At 54.8% G+C, this 12,914-nt stretch overlaps 2 protein-coding genes across 2 annotated transcripts; both read right to left on the reverse strand.

Moving 5' to 3' along the window:
* Positions 1 to 6: 6 nt before the first annotated feature.
* Positions 7 to 11,658, reverse strand: LOC102735449 (cAMP-dependent protein kinase catalytic subunit alpha; the record flags this gene model as incomplete). Its single annotated transcript, XM_081809487.1, has 9 exons — positions 11,622 to 11,658; positions 7,566 to 7,627; positions 6,977 to 7,105; positions 4,610 to 4,708; positions 3,482 to 3,564; positions 2,561 to 2,687; positions 2,363 to 2,458; positions 2,139 to 2,261; positions 7 to 192 (listed from the first exon to the last, which is right to left on the reverse strand). Coding segments are annotated over exons 1-9 (927 nt in total), but the record flags the coding sequence as incomplete, so codon positions are not given.
* Positions 7,566 to 11,613, reverse strand: SMIM46 (small integral membrane protein 46). Its single transcript, XM_081809489.1, has 2 exons — positions 9,824 to 11,613; positions 7,566 to 7,627 (listed from the first exon to the last, which is right to left on the reverse strand). The coding sequence occupies exon 1, from the start codon at positions 10,196 to 10,198 to the stop codon at positions 9,914 to 9,916; it is 285 nt and encodes a 94-aa protein (XP_081665615.1). The 5' UTR covers positions 10,199 to 11,613; the 3' UTR covers positions 7,566 to 7,627; positions 9,824 to 9,913.
* Positions 11,659 to 12,914: the final 1,256 nt, after the last annotated feature.

Raw genomic sequence — 12,914 nt, forward strand, 5'->3', positions numbered from 1 at the left:
GGGGGCATGGGGAAGGAGGTGGCCCACCTTCCTCTGGTAGATGGCGATCCAGTCAGTTGTGGCAAACCACTTGTGGTTCTTGATATCGTTGACCCCATTCTTGAGGTTCCCGAAGCGTTTGGTGAGGTCCACCTGCAGCAGGTTCCGCAGCAGATCCTTCAGGTCAGAGCTGAAGTGGGATGGGAACCGCACCTGGAGAGGGGGTTAACACAGTCAGGGTGGGGGACTTGTCTGGAGTCTGGGGAATCCCAGAATGCTGCCTTTGCTACCTAAGAGTCCTCCCAGATGGAGAATCCCCAACTTAAGTGTGCTTTAGGATCCCATTAAAAAAGCTTGTTGAGGGGTGCCTGGGTGGCTCAGCCAGCTAAAGCATCTGCCTTCAGCTCAGGTCATGATCCCGGGGTCCTGGGATCGAGCCCCACGTCAGGCTCCCTGCTCACAGTGGGGAGCCTGCTTCTCCCTCTCCCTCTGCCTGCCACTCCCCCTGCACGTGCTCTCTGTGTCAAATAAAATATTAAAAAAAAAAAAAAGCTTGTTGGGCCCACTGGAGTTTGATTCAGGAGGTCTGAGAACCTGTATGTCTAGCCTGTTCCTCGGCCATGCTGATGCTGCTGGACAGGGGGCCACCCTGGGAACTGCTGTTCTAAGGTAAACCCTACAATGGTTCCCGTTTTAGAGACGAGGGAACAGGCTCAGAAGGGTTAACAGCCTGCCTAAAGTCACACAGAGGAGCGGGACTGGGGGCTTTCAACTTGGGTCTGTTGGACTCCAGAACTTGCATTCTTAGCTACTGCTTCCTAAGGCAGCTCTGCCGGGGTCTGGGGACTTCTGAAACATCCACGGTTAGGAGAGAAATGACTGTTTTTGTTTCCCCCTCTCTCTCCATAGCTAAGACTCTTCCACTCTTTAAGGCTCACTTCAACTCTTCCAGAAACTTCCCCAAAGCCTTGTTTGCAAGTAGTCACTGGATTTATAGCCGCCAAGAACTAAGTTCCAGCACTGCTCTACATTTTACACGCTGTTATGACCTTGGCCATGGCCCTTACCCTCTCTGGGCCTGTGCCTGCCTCTCAGGCAGGGGGCAGATATCCCAGCGTTGCATGAGGGAAGAGAATACCGCTGAGGGCGCGTGGGAACTGTAAAATGCTACAAAGAAGGGAGTTATGCTCATCTTCTCCTCTCCTCCTCAGAACCGTCTATGGTTTTTTCCTTTTCTCCCCGTCCCCCACCCCCTCCACTTTGGGCCATTTTCCCTGCAATTTCTTTTCAGCCTAGTGGCAGACACCTCGTCTTTCTCTTTTTAGTAACCCGTCGCAGCGGATTTCTTTCTCAGAGGAGCAAGTGTCTGGTACCCCAGTTCTCATATGGGTAAGGTGAGGCTCAGAAGGGCAAAGGCACTTGCCCGAGGTTTCAAAGTCAATGGGTGGCTGAGCTGGGACGTGGAGCCAGGTCGGCACCCCCAGGCTGAACTGGGAGCTGCTTCCACTAATTCCCAGGCCAGGTGGAAGGATGGCTGGGTCCTCCCAGCCAGGTAGTGAGCTGAGGGCAGAGGCGGGGTTCCCAGTCTGTCCTGAGCCCTTGGGGCCTGTGATGATGCTCTCCAAGCCTGAGCTTCATCACTCCTTCCAAGTGCTGGGGTACAGCTGAGCAGGGTACATCGTGCGGCAGTGAGCACATCTGCACTCTGTGACAGCTCTGCCACCCCAACCTGTACCCCAAGAGTTAGCAAGTCTGCATTTGGGAGAGGAGGCATGGGCTGCATCCCCTAAGTGACCCTGCAGGGTCTGGAGCGGCCCCCGGGAACTGCACACGGTTGCTTCCTGCTGTGAAACTTGTGGAAACTCATGCTCAGTGGGATGACCGGAGGCAAGCAGAGTCTCCTGTCGGGCAGGGAAGGTGTTCGGGTGAGGCCTGGGGTTCTGGAAGCCCTGGAAATATCAGCAGTGTGGGTCCAGGATTAGACGGGGAGGTTGTGTGAGGTGCTGGCCTGTTCATGTGGCTGGTGCGCCCAGCTTCACTGCTTGGCCTAACTTAATGAACTTCTAGATTGTTCTGACACCATATGCAGGGCTCCATGGTGAGCAGAACTGGTGGGGAAGGGTCTGTGTAGGGGCTTAGTCCCTGTATCCAGGCCTCACCTTCCCAGAGACAATCTTCTCATAGATCTGGATGGGCTGGTCAGCGAAGAAGGGCGGGTAGCCAGCGGCCATCTCGTAGATGAGAACCCCCAGGGCCCACCAGTCCACAGCCTTGTTGTAGCCCTAGAGTGAGAAGTGGGGGGTATGGTGTGAAGAGAGGAGGGCGAGGAGGGGTGCAGGTGGAGTAGGCCTCAGGGCAGTGGGATGGGCGGGGAGGTGCCTACTTTGCTCAGGATGATCTCCGGGGCCAGGTACTCAGGGGTCCCGCATAAGGTCCAGGTGCGGCCTTTTACACGCTTGGCAAAACCGAAGTCTGTCACCTGCAGGCACAAGAACGGGCTGTTGGCCAGGAAGGAGACAGGGAGGGGGAGGATCCAGCCCATGGCCGCCTGGGCCTGCCCCATGCCCGTCCTGGTGGGCACCTGAATGTAGCCCTGCTGGTCAATGAGGAGGTTCTCCGGCTTCAGGTCCCGGTAGATGAGGTCAAGTGAGTGCAGGTACTCGAAGGTCAGGACGATCTGGGCCGCATAGAAGCGGGCATGCGGTTCACTAGTGGGGATAATTGGGGAGGGGACAGGTGAGTGTGGGTGGTTATGCCCAGCATGACCTCCCCACCCCCAAATGGTCTAGCAGCTGGGCCTTCAGAGCCGCCCCAAACACATAAGCAGAGCAGACTTCTTCGTATATGGTCCCACACGGGAAGGAGCCCGCATGTCCATCAACAGAGGAACACAATCAGACTGTGGTAGCTTCATACAGTGGAATCGTACCCAACACCACTGCCAGGAAAAACGATGAATACACTCAACAACGTGGCTAGATGTCAAGATGATTATGTGAAGCAAGAGAAGAAAGGAACAGAAGAATATAAACGGTGTGATTCCATTTATATCCAGCCCAAACCCAGACCAAACACATTTATGGTGTTTGAAACCAGAAAGGACAACTGCTTTCTTCAGGCGGCAATTTGCCAAGAACGGGGTTCGAGGGATTTTCTGGGGTGATGGAAATGTTCTCTATGGTATTTTGGGTGGTGGTTTCCCAAGTGTATGCAAATGTCAAAACGTTAAGCTCCTGTGCGTTCTGTCGTATATAAAGCACATATCTACATAACTAAGGTAAATGATAGCATGAATTTTAAAACTGCCAACTTAAACAGTGAGACCAAAGTCACCGTGCTTCTTCTGTTTTGTGGGGGCTGAGAAATCACAGATTCCTCGGCTCAGGGGCAACAAGAATCCAGACAGACTTGGAGAGCCCACGTCACCTCCCAGATGGCTTGGTCATGCGACGACACCTGTGGGCACACCCGGGCCCACTGTGGCAGGGGCTGGCCAGCTCACCTGAACCTTCCGATCCGCCGCAGGTGCGAGAACATCTCCCCGCCAGGCACATACTCCATGACCATGTATAAATTCGAGTTGTCCTATGGGAAACAGTGGCTGATCAGGGGCCCATCTGAAGGCCTGGTGCCTTTACATGGTGGGTGTTCCAGAATAAAGCGACAACAACAATCTTGGCTCCCATACGAAGCCTGTTCGCAGCGCCAGGCACTATACTCCCTGAGCCTCCTGGCTCATTTCCTTCCGCCCATGAAGAAGAAGGGGCAGCTGGGATCCTGCTCACAGGGGGTGAAAGTGAGGGCCGGCAGGTGGGGTGGGAGGGGCCCAGCCAGTGTGCCTGGGCTGGGGAGAGGACTCTGGGGCATCTCACGTCTGCGACTGTCTTCACTGAAGCTTGAGGTCACAGTTTTCTCACCTGCAAAACGGGCCTAGGATGGGCTACAGAATTTGTGGGGCCCCAGAATAAAACTGTGAAGCCCCTTGTTAAAAAAAATTATTACAACTTTTAGGATGACAGCAGCTGAGCTTTAAACCAGGCATGGGGCCCTTGTGACTGTCTGGGTCTCAGGCCTCGAATGGCTTTCCCCAGATCTTGCGGTCACAGCTTAGGATAACACCCAAAATAGCTCACGGAGGGTGCTCACATTGTGCTTGGAATGGTCATGGCCACCCCATTAGGTGGGGAGTGTTGGGATCCCCACTTTATAGACAAGGAAACTGAGACTCACGGCAGTCAAGCCCTGCACCAGCATCACACAGCCTGGAGGAGCACAGAGCTGCGCTTCGAATCCAGGCTGTGTGGCGCAGTTTGGGCCTAGAGTCGTGCATGCGTCAGGTGCTTTGCTGTAAAATGGAGAGGTGGTTTGGAGGGATGTCAGCCAGGTTGGGTGATCTGCCCCAGGTTCTCAAGCTAGAAACTGGTGGGCCCAGGAGTTGAACATGGGTCTACCACAGTCTCAGGCTGACTCCTGCCCCCAGCATCCCTCCTCTGGGACTCTCCTCCTTTCCCGTTAGTGGGCCTGCCTCCTTGGGCAGCCATGGCTCATCCTCGGCCCCCACCCTAGCTCTGGGAGCCCCGGGGCTGTACCACCTAGCAGTGGCCCCGGCCCCCGGGCGCTGGGACCCCACCTTGAAGGAGAACTCGAGTTTGACGAGGAACGGAAAGTTGACCGCTTGCAGGATGCGCTTTTCGTTCAGGGTATGCTCGATCTGTTTCAGCTTCACCACCTGTGGGGGTGGGAAGGGAGGTAAGAGTGGGTCTGAGAGGGTCCTCCTCTTCCCCGATGCCCAGAAGTAACCCCCTGGGCTGGGCTGGTCCCTTTGAGTGACCACAGCCTGTAGAACCTCGGGCTGGATGCTGAGGACATACTGAGAAGGCAGAAGCTGCCTGTCCCCGCATGGCATGCAGTTCAGGGCAAGAACACGAGTCACCAAGCCTCATGGCCCAGAAGGGTCAGAGCCATGGTGGGGGGAAGCTCGGGGCCTGCGGATGCCCAGGTAAGGGGCCTGGTAAAGTCAGGGGGACGGGGGAGTCAGAGAAGGCTTCCTGGAGGAAGGGGCAGCTAAGCTGAAACCAAAAAGACAAGCAAGAGTGGTGCCTAAGAGATATTTAGAAATACTTTCCCTGCATCCAGAGCACCTTCCCCACAGCCACTCAAACCCCACACTGATTCTTCCTCAGCTGTCCCCAGCAGGTGCCTCACACATAGTGACAAGAGCCCTGAGGGGTATGTGCTGTGAGCATGGCATTTTGGAAGACCCAGATGCAGAGAAGGGAAGTGACTTGCCCAAGGTCACCCACAGCTAGTCAGTGTCAGGACCGCATGTCACACGCAGGCAGGCTGGCCCCTCGGTCAGCTCTGATCTGCTGTGCTAGGGCTTTTCCCACTTTGCTCACAGCTGTATGCTCCAGGTCTACACCTGCGCTGTCCAGTAAGTCCACACTAGCCACGTACAGCTGCTGAGCACTCGAGATGTGGCTAGTTGCCTGGGGAACCAAGTTTAAAATTTTAAGTTTCTAAAATGAAAATTTAAAAACGAACACTCGAGGCAGTTACTGGGTGACTGTTAAGACTGAATGGAACAACGCGGGATATGTGAATCTGCTTTTCTAACCTCTCTGCTTTTTCTTGTTTTTCTAGTGAAAACTGAACATCTGAACAGAGATGTAAGTGTAAAATACACACTGGATTCTGAAGACTTCATACAGAAAAAAAAATGAGAGATCTCATTAATGGTATTTTTATACTGGCTACGTATGTTGAAATTATAATATCGTAGATATACTGGCTTAATTAGAGCACATTGCTGAAATTAATTCTACCTGTTTCTTCTTGCTTATTTTTTTTTAATTTTAATTTTTTTTAAAGATTTTATTTATTTACTTGACAGAGAGAGTAGCAGAGGGAGAGGGAGCGGCAGACTCCCTGCTGAGCAGGGAGCCCAATGCGGGGCTTGATCCCAGGACCCTGAGATCATGACCTGAGCCGAAGGCAGACGCCTAACCGACTGAGCCACCCAGGTGCCCCTCTTTTTACTTTTTAAAGGGGGGGTGGTTCTACAAAATTTAAAACCATATATGGCTTGTATTACCTTTCTGTTGAACATGCTACCCTACAGCAGTGCCTGGCATAAAGTAGGGTCTCAAAAATATTTACAGAAATAAGGTCTGTGGGGTGCCCGGGTGGCTCAGTTGGTTGAGCGTCTGCCTTTGGCTCGGGTCATGATGCCAGGGTCCTGGGATCGAGCCCTGTGTTGGGCTCCCTGCTCAGTGGGGAGTCTGTTTCTCCCTCTCCCTCTAACCCTCCTCCCCACTTGTGCCCCCTCTGTCTCAAATAAATAAAATAGAAAGAACGAAAGAAAGAGAAAGAAAGAAAGGAAGAAAAGAAAGAAAAGAGAAAAAGAAAGAAAGAAAGAAAAAAGAAAGAAAGAAAGAAAGAAAAAGAAAGAAAGAAAAAAAGAAAGGTAGGTCGGTTGGTCTGTGAGGGGCGCCTGGATGGCTCAGTTGGTTAAGCATCTGCCTTTGGCTCCGGTCATGACTCCAGGGTCCTGGGATCGAGCCCTGCATTGAGCCCCACATCAGGCTCCCTGCTCAGCGGGGAGTCTGCTTCTCCCTCTCCCTCTCCCACCCCCCTACCCCGACTTGTGCTCTCTTGCTCTCTCTCTAATAAATAAATAAAAAAAAATTAAAAAAAAAAAAAAAGAAAGAAGGTCTGTATAAATACAATACTTTCCCCAGGAAGACTTCTGGCTTCCTTGATACAGGCTAGGTGTCTGAACCCGTGTCCTCTGCCTGGACCCCCATCAGTGGCTGGTCTGGAGGGGAAGCTTCATGAAGGCAGCATGGGTGCTTCTGAACCTCGGGTCTGGCACATTATGAAGGCTCAGGAAACAGTTGGTGAATGACAGATGGGAAGACCAGTCAGGCTGTGGGAACAGTCTGAACCAAGGCCTGGTGCGGGGCGGACGGTGACCTCCTGGCCGGGCTGTGCTTACCTTCTGTTTGTCGAGGATCTTCATGGCAAAGTGGTTCCCGGTCTCCTTGTGCTTCACCAGCATCACTCGCCCAAAGGAGCCCGTGCCGAGGGTCTTGATCCGTTCAAACTGATCCAAATGGGCTGTATTCTGTGGGCAGAGGGGTTGGGAGGGTCAGGGACCCCCTCCAAGTGGGGGCAAGGCCAAGGTCCAGGGCATGCCCTCTGCCACCAGCAGAGGGGGCCCTGGGGAGGGGGTGGAATGATGGGGGTAAGGACAGGGGGTGGAAAAACAAGATGGCGAAGGACACATTCCTTAAGGCGGGTGGCAGGGGCCAGATCCGGCCCTGGCCCGGGGCCCAGGGACTACTGGCAGCTGCGTGGGGGGCAGGGACCACCAGGTGGAAGGGGGTGGTGGGGTGGGGGTGCGTGCCAGTGGGTGATTGTGTGCCTCTGCCCAGGAGCCCCCGCTGGCATCTAGGGAGCAAATGGGGTCAGGTCTGGAGCCCTCCACAGGGCCCTAAAAATCCTCACCATGTTACAGGGACATGGCTGGAGGGTGGGGGACCATCAGCTCACCCCTCTCAGGGCTCTGCATCCAGGGGGCTTACCTGAGCAGGATTTTCCCATTTTTTAAGAAAATCTTCTTTGGCTTTGGCTAAGAACTCTTTCACTGAAAGGAAAAGAGAGAGAGCGTTAGTTAGAGACCCCATCTTATCGGGGTGGGCCTCGGCTATTCCTGGGGAGATGCCCATTTGTGCAAAGTGGGGGGCAGCTGTCTCAACCTAGAGACTGACCTTTTCCCAGTAGCTTCAGGTGCCCTGGCTGAGCTGGAGGGCAGCTTTGGGGGGCCCTGATCTGGGCTGGGGGCCTGGGCCCCCTTTACTCAGAGAAGTGGGATATAGCCTCAACTCTGTCCCAAATGGGGTGCAAGGTGACTCGGGGGTTACTCTTAGGGGTATAGAGAGTGACGCCCAGGCCAGCCCACCCCCACTTGCCCCAGTTCTGACCGACATTCCATGGCCAGGGCCGACGCCAGCCAAGATATTTATAGCCTGGGGATTTGGCTGCTCCTCCAACCCCTTCTCTGGGGAGGCCGGGCCCTGGGTGGAGGCCTCTGGGGCTCGGGTAGCAGGCGCCCTTGGGGGGCTCAGCTGTTGCCTTGGCCCCCAGCTGGCCCCATTCCCACCTTTGCCAGTCCAGGGGTCCTTCCTCCAGAGCTGGTTCGAGGGGAGCCTTACCCTACGCCCACACCCCACGGGCCCTTCAGCACCCCAAGGCGAACATCACCATCCGGCTAATGGTGAAGACTTCCTGGTGGACCCTGGGCCTGCTCACTTGGTTTGCCTACTAACTTTCCTTTTATCCATTCTTCCCATTTAACGCCCTAGGAAACTGAGGCTTGAAAACAGGCATTCTTGCCAAGGCCAAGAAGGAGCCCAGCAAAGCAGTTAAGGGCCAGAACTCTGGGACAAGATCAAGTTCAAATCCCAGCCTGGTCTCTGATGAGCTGTGCAACCTTAGGCAACTGACCTGACCTCAGTTTTCCTCATCTGTAAAATAGGGATAATACTAGTAACGACCTGGTAGGATGGTTGTGAGGACTGAATGAATTAATCTTGGCAAAAGGGGTTGGACAGTGGCTGGTATGGGGTTAATGCGATATAAATGGCAATTACTGATTTTGTTTTTAGGTATTTCTAAAAACTGAGGTATGAAATATAGGGCGTGGGGGGTACATTGACCTTTCAAGCTCTAAATGTACAGCTTGGTGCATTCTTGCATTACAGACCAGCCCTTGTAACCACCCCCCGGGGCCAGGCACGCTGTTCAGGGACCCTTCCTGTGTGCCAGTCCTGTGCTGAATGCTTTCTGTGCTTAATTCCTACCCTAATGGGTCAGACCTGCTGTACCTCTCCTTGTACAGATGGGAAGACTGACCAGGCCTGAGGTGGCCTGCCGGACCTCAATGCCCACAAGATTAACTGCTTCGCTCCCGCCTGGTGGCAGTGCACAGGGTGGCCCACAGACGGAGCTGTCTTCTACCCCTTGACACCTGCCACCCTGAGGGGTCCTACGCGCTTGTACTTTGGCATCTCTGTCATCTGCCTGGACTACCCAGACACAGCGCCAGGAATCCCACACAGCCTCATGGGTGGCCACCACTCCCACCGTTCCCAAGACTCCCCTCAGCGTTTGGAGGGAAGAACCTTCCATGGGGTTGCAGGAACGGCAGACGGAGGAGAGACTGTTGGCCAGGAAAGCCTAAAAATGAGTGGCTGGGCAGAGAGCGGGCAGTCAAGGAATGGCCACGAGTCCTAGGCTGGACCTGGCTGGGCCATCAACTGCTTGAGACCTCTCTGAGCCTGGGGGCTGCACCAAATCCAGTGCTTTCCCTAGCAGAATCTATTTTGATGCACAACACCTTCCTTGGAAACCTCCAAACATAAACACTGAATTCTGGATGAAGGTGGCGGGGGAGAGGGTACCCTCTTGGGACTTCACCTTTGCCCACCTAACAAGGCAACGGAAGGGGTGTGGGAAGAATCCAGGAGAATGCCTGGTCCTGCTTCCCTGTTTGCTCTCAGCCCTCCCTGAGAACTACCATATTCTGCTTTTTCCTGACTTAGTGGGCCTGCCTTTGGCTGTCTGCTGGTACCCCACTGAGAGGCTCCATGGGTGCCTTGGTCCTAGTACAGCTCTTCTCTAGACTCTCAACGTACTAAAGGGCCCAAACTGTGTCCCCTCTGGTGCCATCGGCTTGCCAGATTTTGGGCACCGTGGGGAGCGGGGGACAGTGCCAGAAGGAGTGGGCAGATAAAGAGGGATAATGATGGGGGAAGCCCCAGCCAGGAGCCCCCATACTCACCTCTGCTTCCTATGTCTTCCAGCAGAGGGTGCAATGAAGGGTGGAGAGGGATAGGGTGATGTGGGACCCATCTACCCCGGCCAGGGAGGCTCAGGGTGCTGGCTGTGGCTTACGTGCCCAGAAGGTGTGGTGCAGGTAGCCCAGGAAACGGAGAGTCAGGTGGGCCCAGAGAAGCAGCTGCAGCCACAGCTGGAAGGTGGTCTCCGAGTCACTGCCCTGGCCACTGCCTGACCCCACATCCATCCCAGGCTGCCCTGAGCCCTCCCTGGAATCCTCCCTTTGCAGGGAAACCAGGAACACGCAAGGCCTCTGAGCTGGCTTCCTCTGAAGGGCCTCAGGGGACCAGGGAGGAGGAGCCGGTTGCCAGGGAAGCATTTAAAGGTACCTGCTCCCGGCTGGCCAAGGTTTGCGAAGGCCCTCCTTAGCAGAAGGCAGTGGGAAGATTCTCCTGAGGGTGTCCCTTCTGGCTGGCCTGGCTGCCCCAGGGGTGGAGTGCTAAAGCTAACTTCCTGTTCCAGGGACTTCACTGCTCCCAAGATGCCAGGTCCTGCCGTCCTCAGTGGGTGCTGAACTACTCAGAGGATGGCACCGAATGTGCCCAGGGCAGTGCCCACTGGGCAGAGGGGAAGGAGTTAAGGTTCAGACCCAGGCAGCAGCTAGGGGCTCCCTGGGGCCAAAGAGGCCCCAGAGCTCCATTAATTAGCTGAAAGAGCAGATGGAGAGAAAGAAGTGGTGGGGACGGGCGCAAGAGCCACCCTATCTCCTCCCCTAAGTCCTCTTTGAACCTGGAGGCCCCAAATCCTGTTACCCCAAGAGAAAAATGGGTATATCTGGATTTGTCTTGCTCCTATGTGGGGGCAGAGAGGGGACTAACATCGCAGGATGTCCTTGGCCTCTGTCAAACCTTGCCCCGTGCTTGGCTCTGCTTTCAGCCATGAAAGTCCAACCGGAAACGAAAGGCTAAACCTAGGGGTGGGGGAGGGGAAGGCAGCCTCGACCATCTTCCTCCTTCTTTCCACATCCCAAATAAAGTGGAGGGTCAGTGGCAGCTTCTCTGAAAGTGCCCAGCACCCGTGGCCCCTGCTGACAACAGGAAGTGGCAGAGAAGGGAAACCCAGCCAGCTGCTGGCTTATGAAACCCGCCCCCCTGCCATGTCTCCCCCGAGGGATGGAGGGGTGGTTGCCAGCCTCCACTCTGGTCTGGATTCGATTTGGGCTAACAGAGAGAACCCCAGACACCCCTCAAAAAGCCAGGACCACAGCAGGAGGCAGGAGCCCAGCCTTGGACACCCCAGACAACAATCTCAGCACACTCAGCCCTCTGAAACCTGTTTGTCTGGGACACGGATGGATGGGACCCCTATTCTGGACTGGATCGCTCCCCAGGCGGATGGACACCCATTCTGTACTGAACCATCATCCATTATGATCTGGACTCCACCACTGAGCTGAACCAACCCCCATTCTGAGCTTAACACAACACTGGGCTGGACCACCCCACCGCCTTGGTCTGAGCTGGACCCCCTGTGCTCGTTTTGGCGGCACATATACTAAAACTGGGCTGGACCCCCGCTCTGGGTGGAACGCCCCCCCTTGTCTGAATGGGGCCACCCATACCTCTGCTTTTCCCCAGGCCCCCAAGCTCAGGGTTGTTAGTCAGGGAGAGGTTTCCAGGGCTAGCCAGGGGTCTACAGACTCTTCCTCTCCACCTGTTCCTGAAACTCCACTGCAGCCCTTCCCTGGCTTGAGGGGCAGAGAGTGCCTGGGAAGTTGCTATAGCAACAGGGCTCATCCTCACCATCGTTGGGGTTGGAAGCCATCACTCAGTCTTCCTCTCAGGGCACCAAGACTACGGTGGCTGGGAAGGTTCATGAGACCTGCTGTACCAGCTTGGCTGCCCATCCCCAAGACTCCATCTATAGGGGGAGGCAGGGAGTTGTGGGGTGGTGGCAGGAAGAAAAGCCAACTTAGGGACCAACGGGTACAGGGAAGGGACAGATAGGACCCTCAAGCTTCTGTAGGCCTGACTGGGCTAAGGGAAAAGCTGCCTTGGCAGGACCCTCTTGGGCACCCATACAACTGCCAATGCACAGAAGGTGCTTGCTGCTCTCAGGCTTCTGTAGGATGTTAGAGGGCCTCCATTCTTCCTATCCAGGGACCTCTTGGGGGCACTTCTCACAGAGCCTGGATCTGCTTGTCCCTGGGACCTGGAGGGGTATCTGGGGGCTCCCTTTCACCAGCCCCGCCCCTTCTGTGGGCCAGCTCCCAGGGGTGCCTTCGGCCAGTGCCAGCCAAGGCCTGAGCTCCACTTGGCCGCCCGTCCCCAGGCCTCTTGGGAGGCCTTCTCTCGGTTCTCCAGCTTGCTCAGAGCTCAGAGCTTGGTCTTTTTTATATGTTCTCTTAGCATCTTCTCCGGGCCCCTGCCAATGGCTTTGGCATCTTTGGGTTAAGATTTCTCCCACCCCACCCCACCAGGGCTTGTTCTCGATCCCTGCCCTCCTGGGAGGAAGCTGACACTGTGTCCTGCCATGGAGACAGGGGTACAGGGGGCTGCAGGATGCCTGACTGGTGTCTACTATGGCTTGGGCGTTTTCCTGACCCAGGTCAGGCTGAAAGCTGGCAGATGAAATTCAGGTGCCCCCTGCAGGCTGGCCTGGCTACTGCCCCCGCCCCCACCCCCACCGCACCCTGGTTACAAGACGGCAGATTTTGTCTTATTTCATCCTTTTGGACTCAGAGCTTCAAGGCAAAAAGGGGCTTCCTCTCTCATCCTATTTCCTTTTCTAAGAGCCCCTGTAAGCCTCTGGAAGGACGTACAGCTTGGGGCATCTCCCAAAGTGTGACATGGGTCTCACTGGCAGGGCATAAAATGATTTTAGGGATGTTTCACTTTTCCAGTTACATTGTATTTTAATGTGTATCAGAGAGAATATGACTAGCATACCAATCTCCTGATTTCATTTATATTATTGCTCAGGACAGATCAAACTTTACATCTGAACAAAAGTGGGTCACAACTTTATTATTTTAAATTAAGAAAATATAAGTGAATAGAGTAAAAATCAAGGAGGCAGCTTAAGAAAGAATGTCT

This window comes from Leptonychotes weddellii, unplaced genomic scaffold, assembly GCF_054177405.1.
Source record: "Leptonychotes weddellii isolate Sample4059 unplaced genomic scaffold, ASM5417740v2 HiC_scaffold_1037, whole genome shotgun sequence".
In the NCBI taxonomy this organism is placed as follows: domain Eukaryota; kingdom Metazoa; phylum Chordata; class Mammalia; order Carnivora; family Phocidae; genus Leptonychotes; species Leptonychotes weddellii.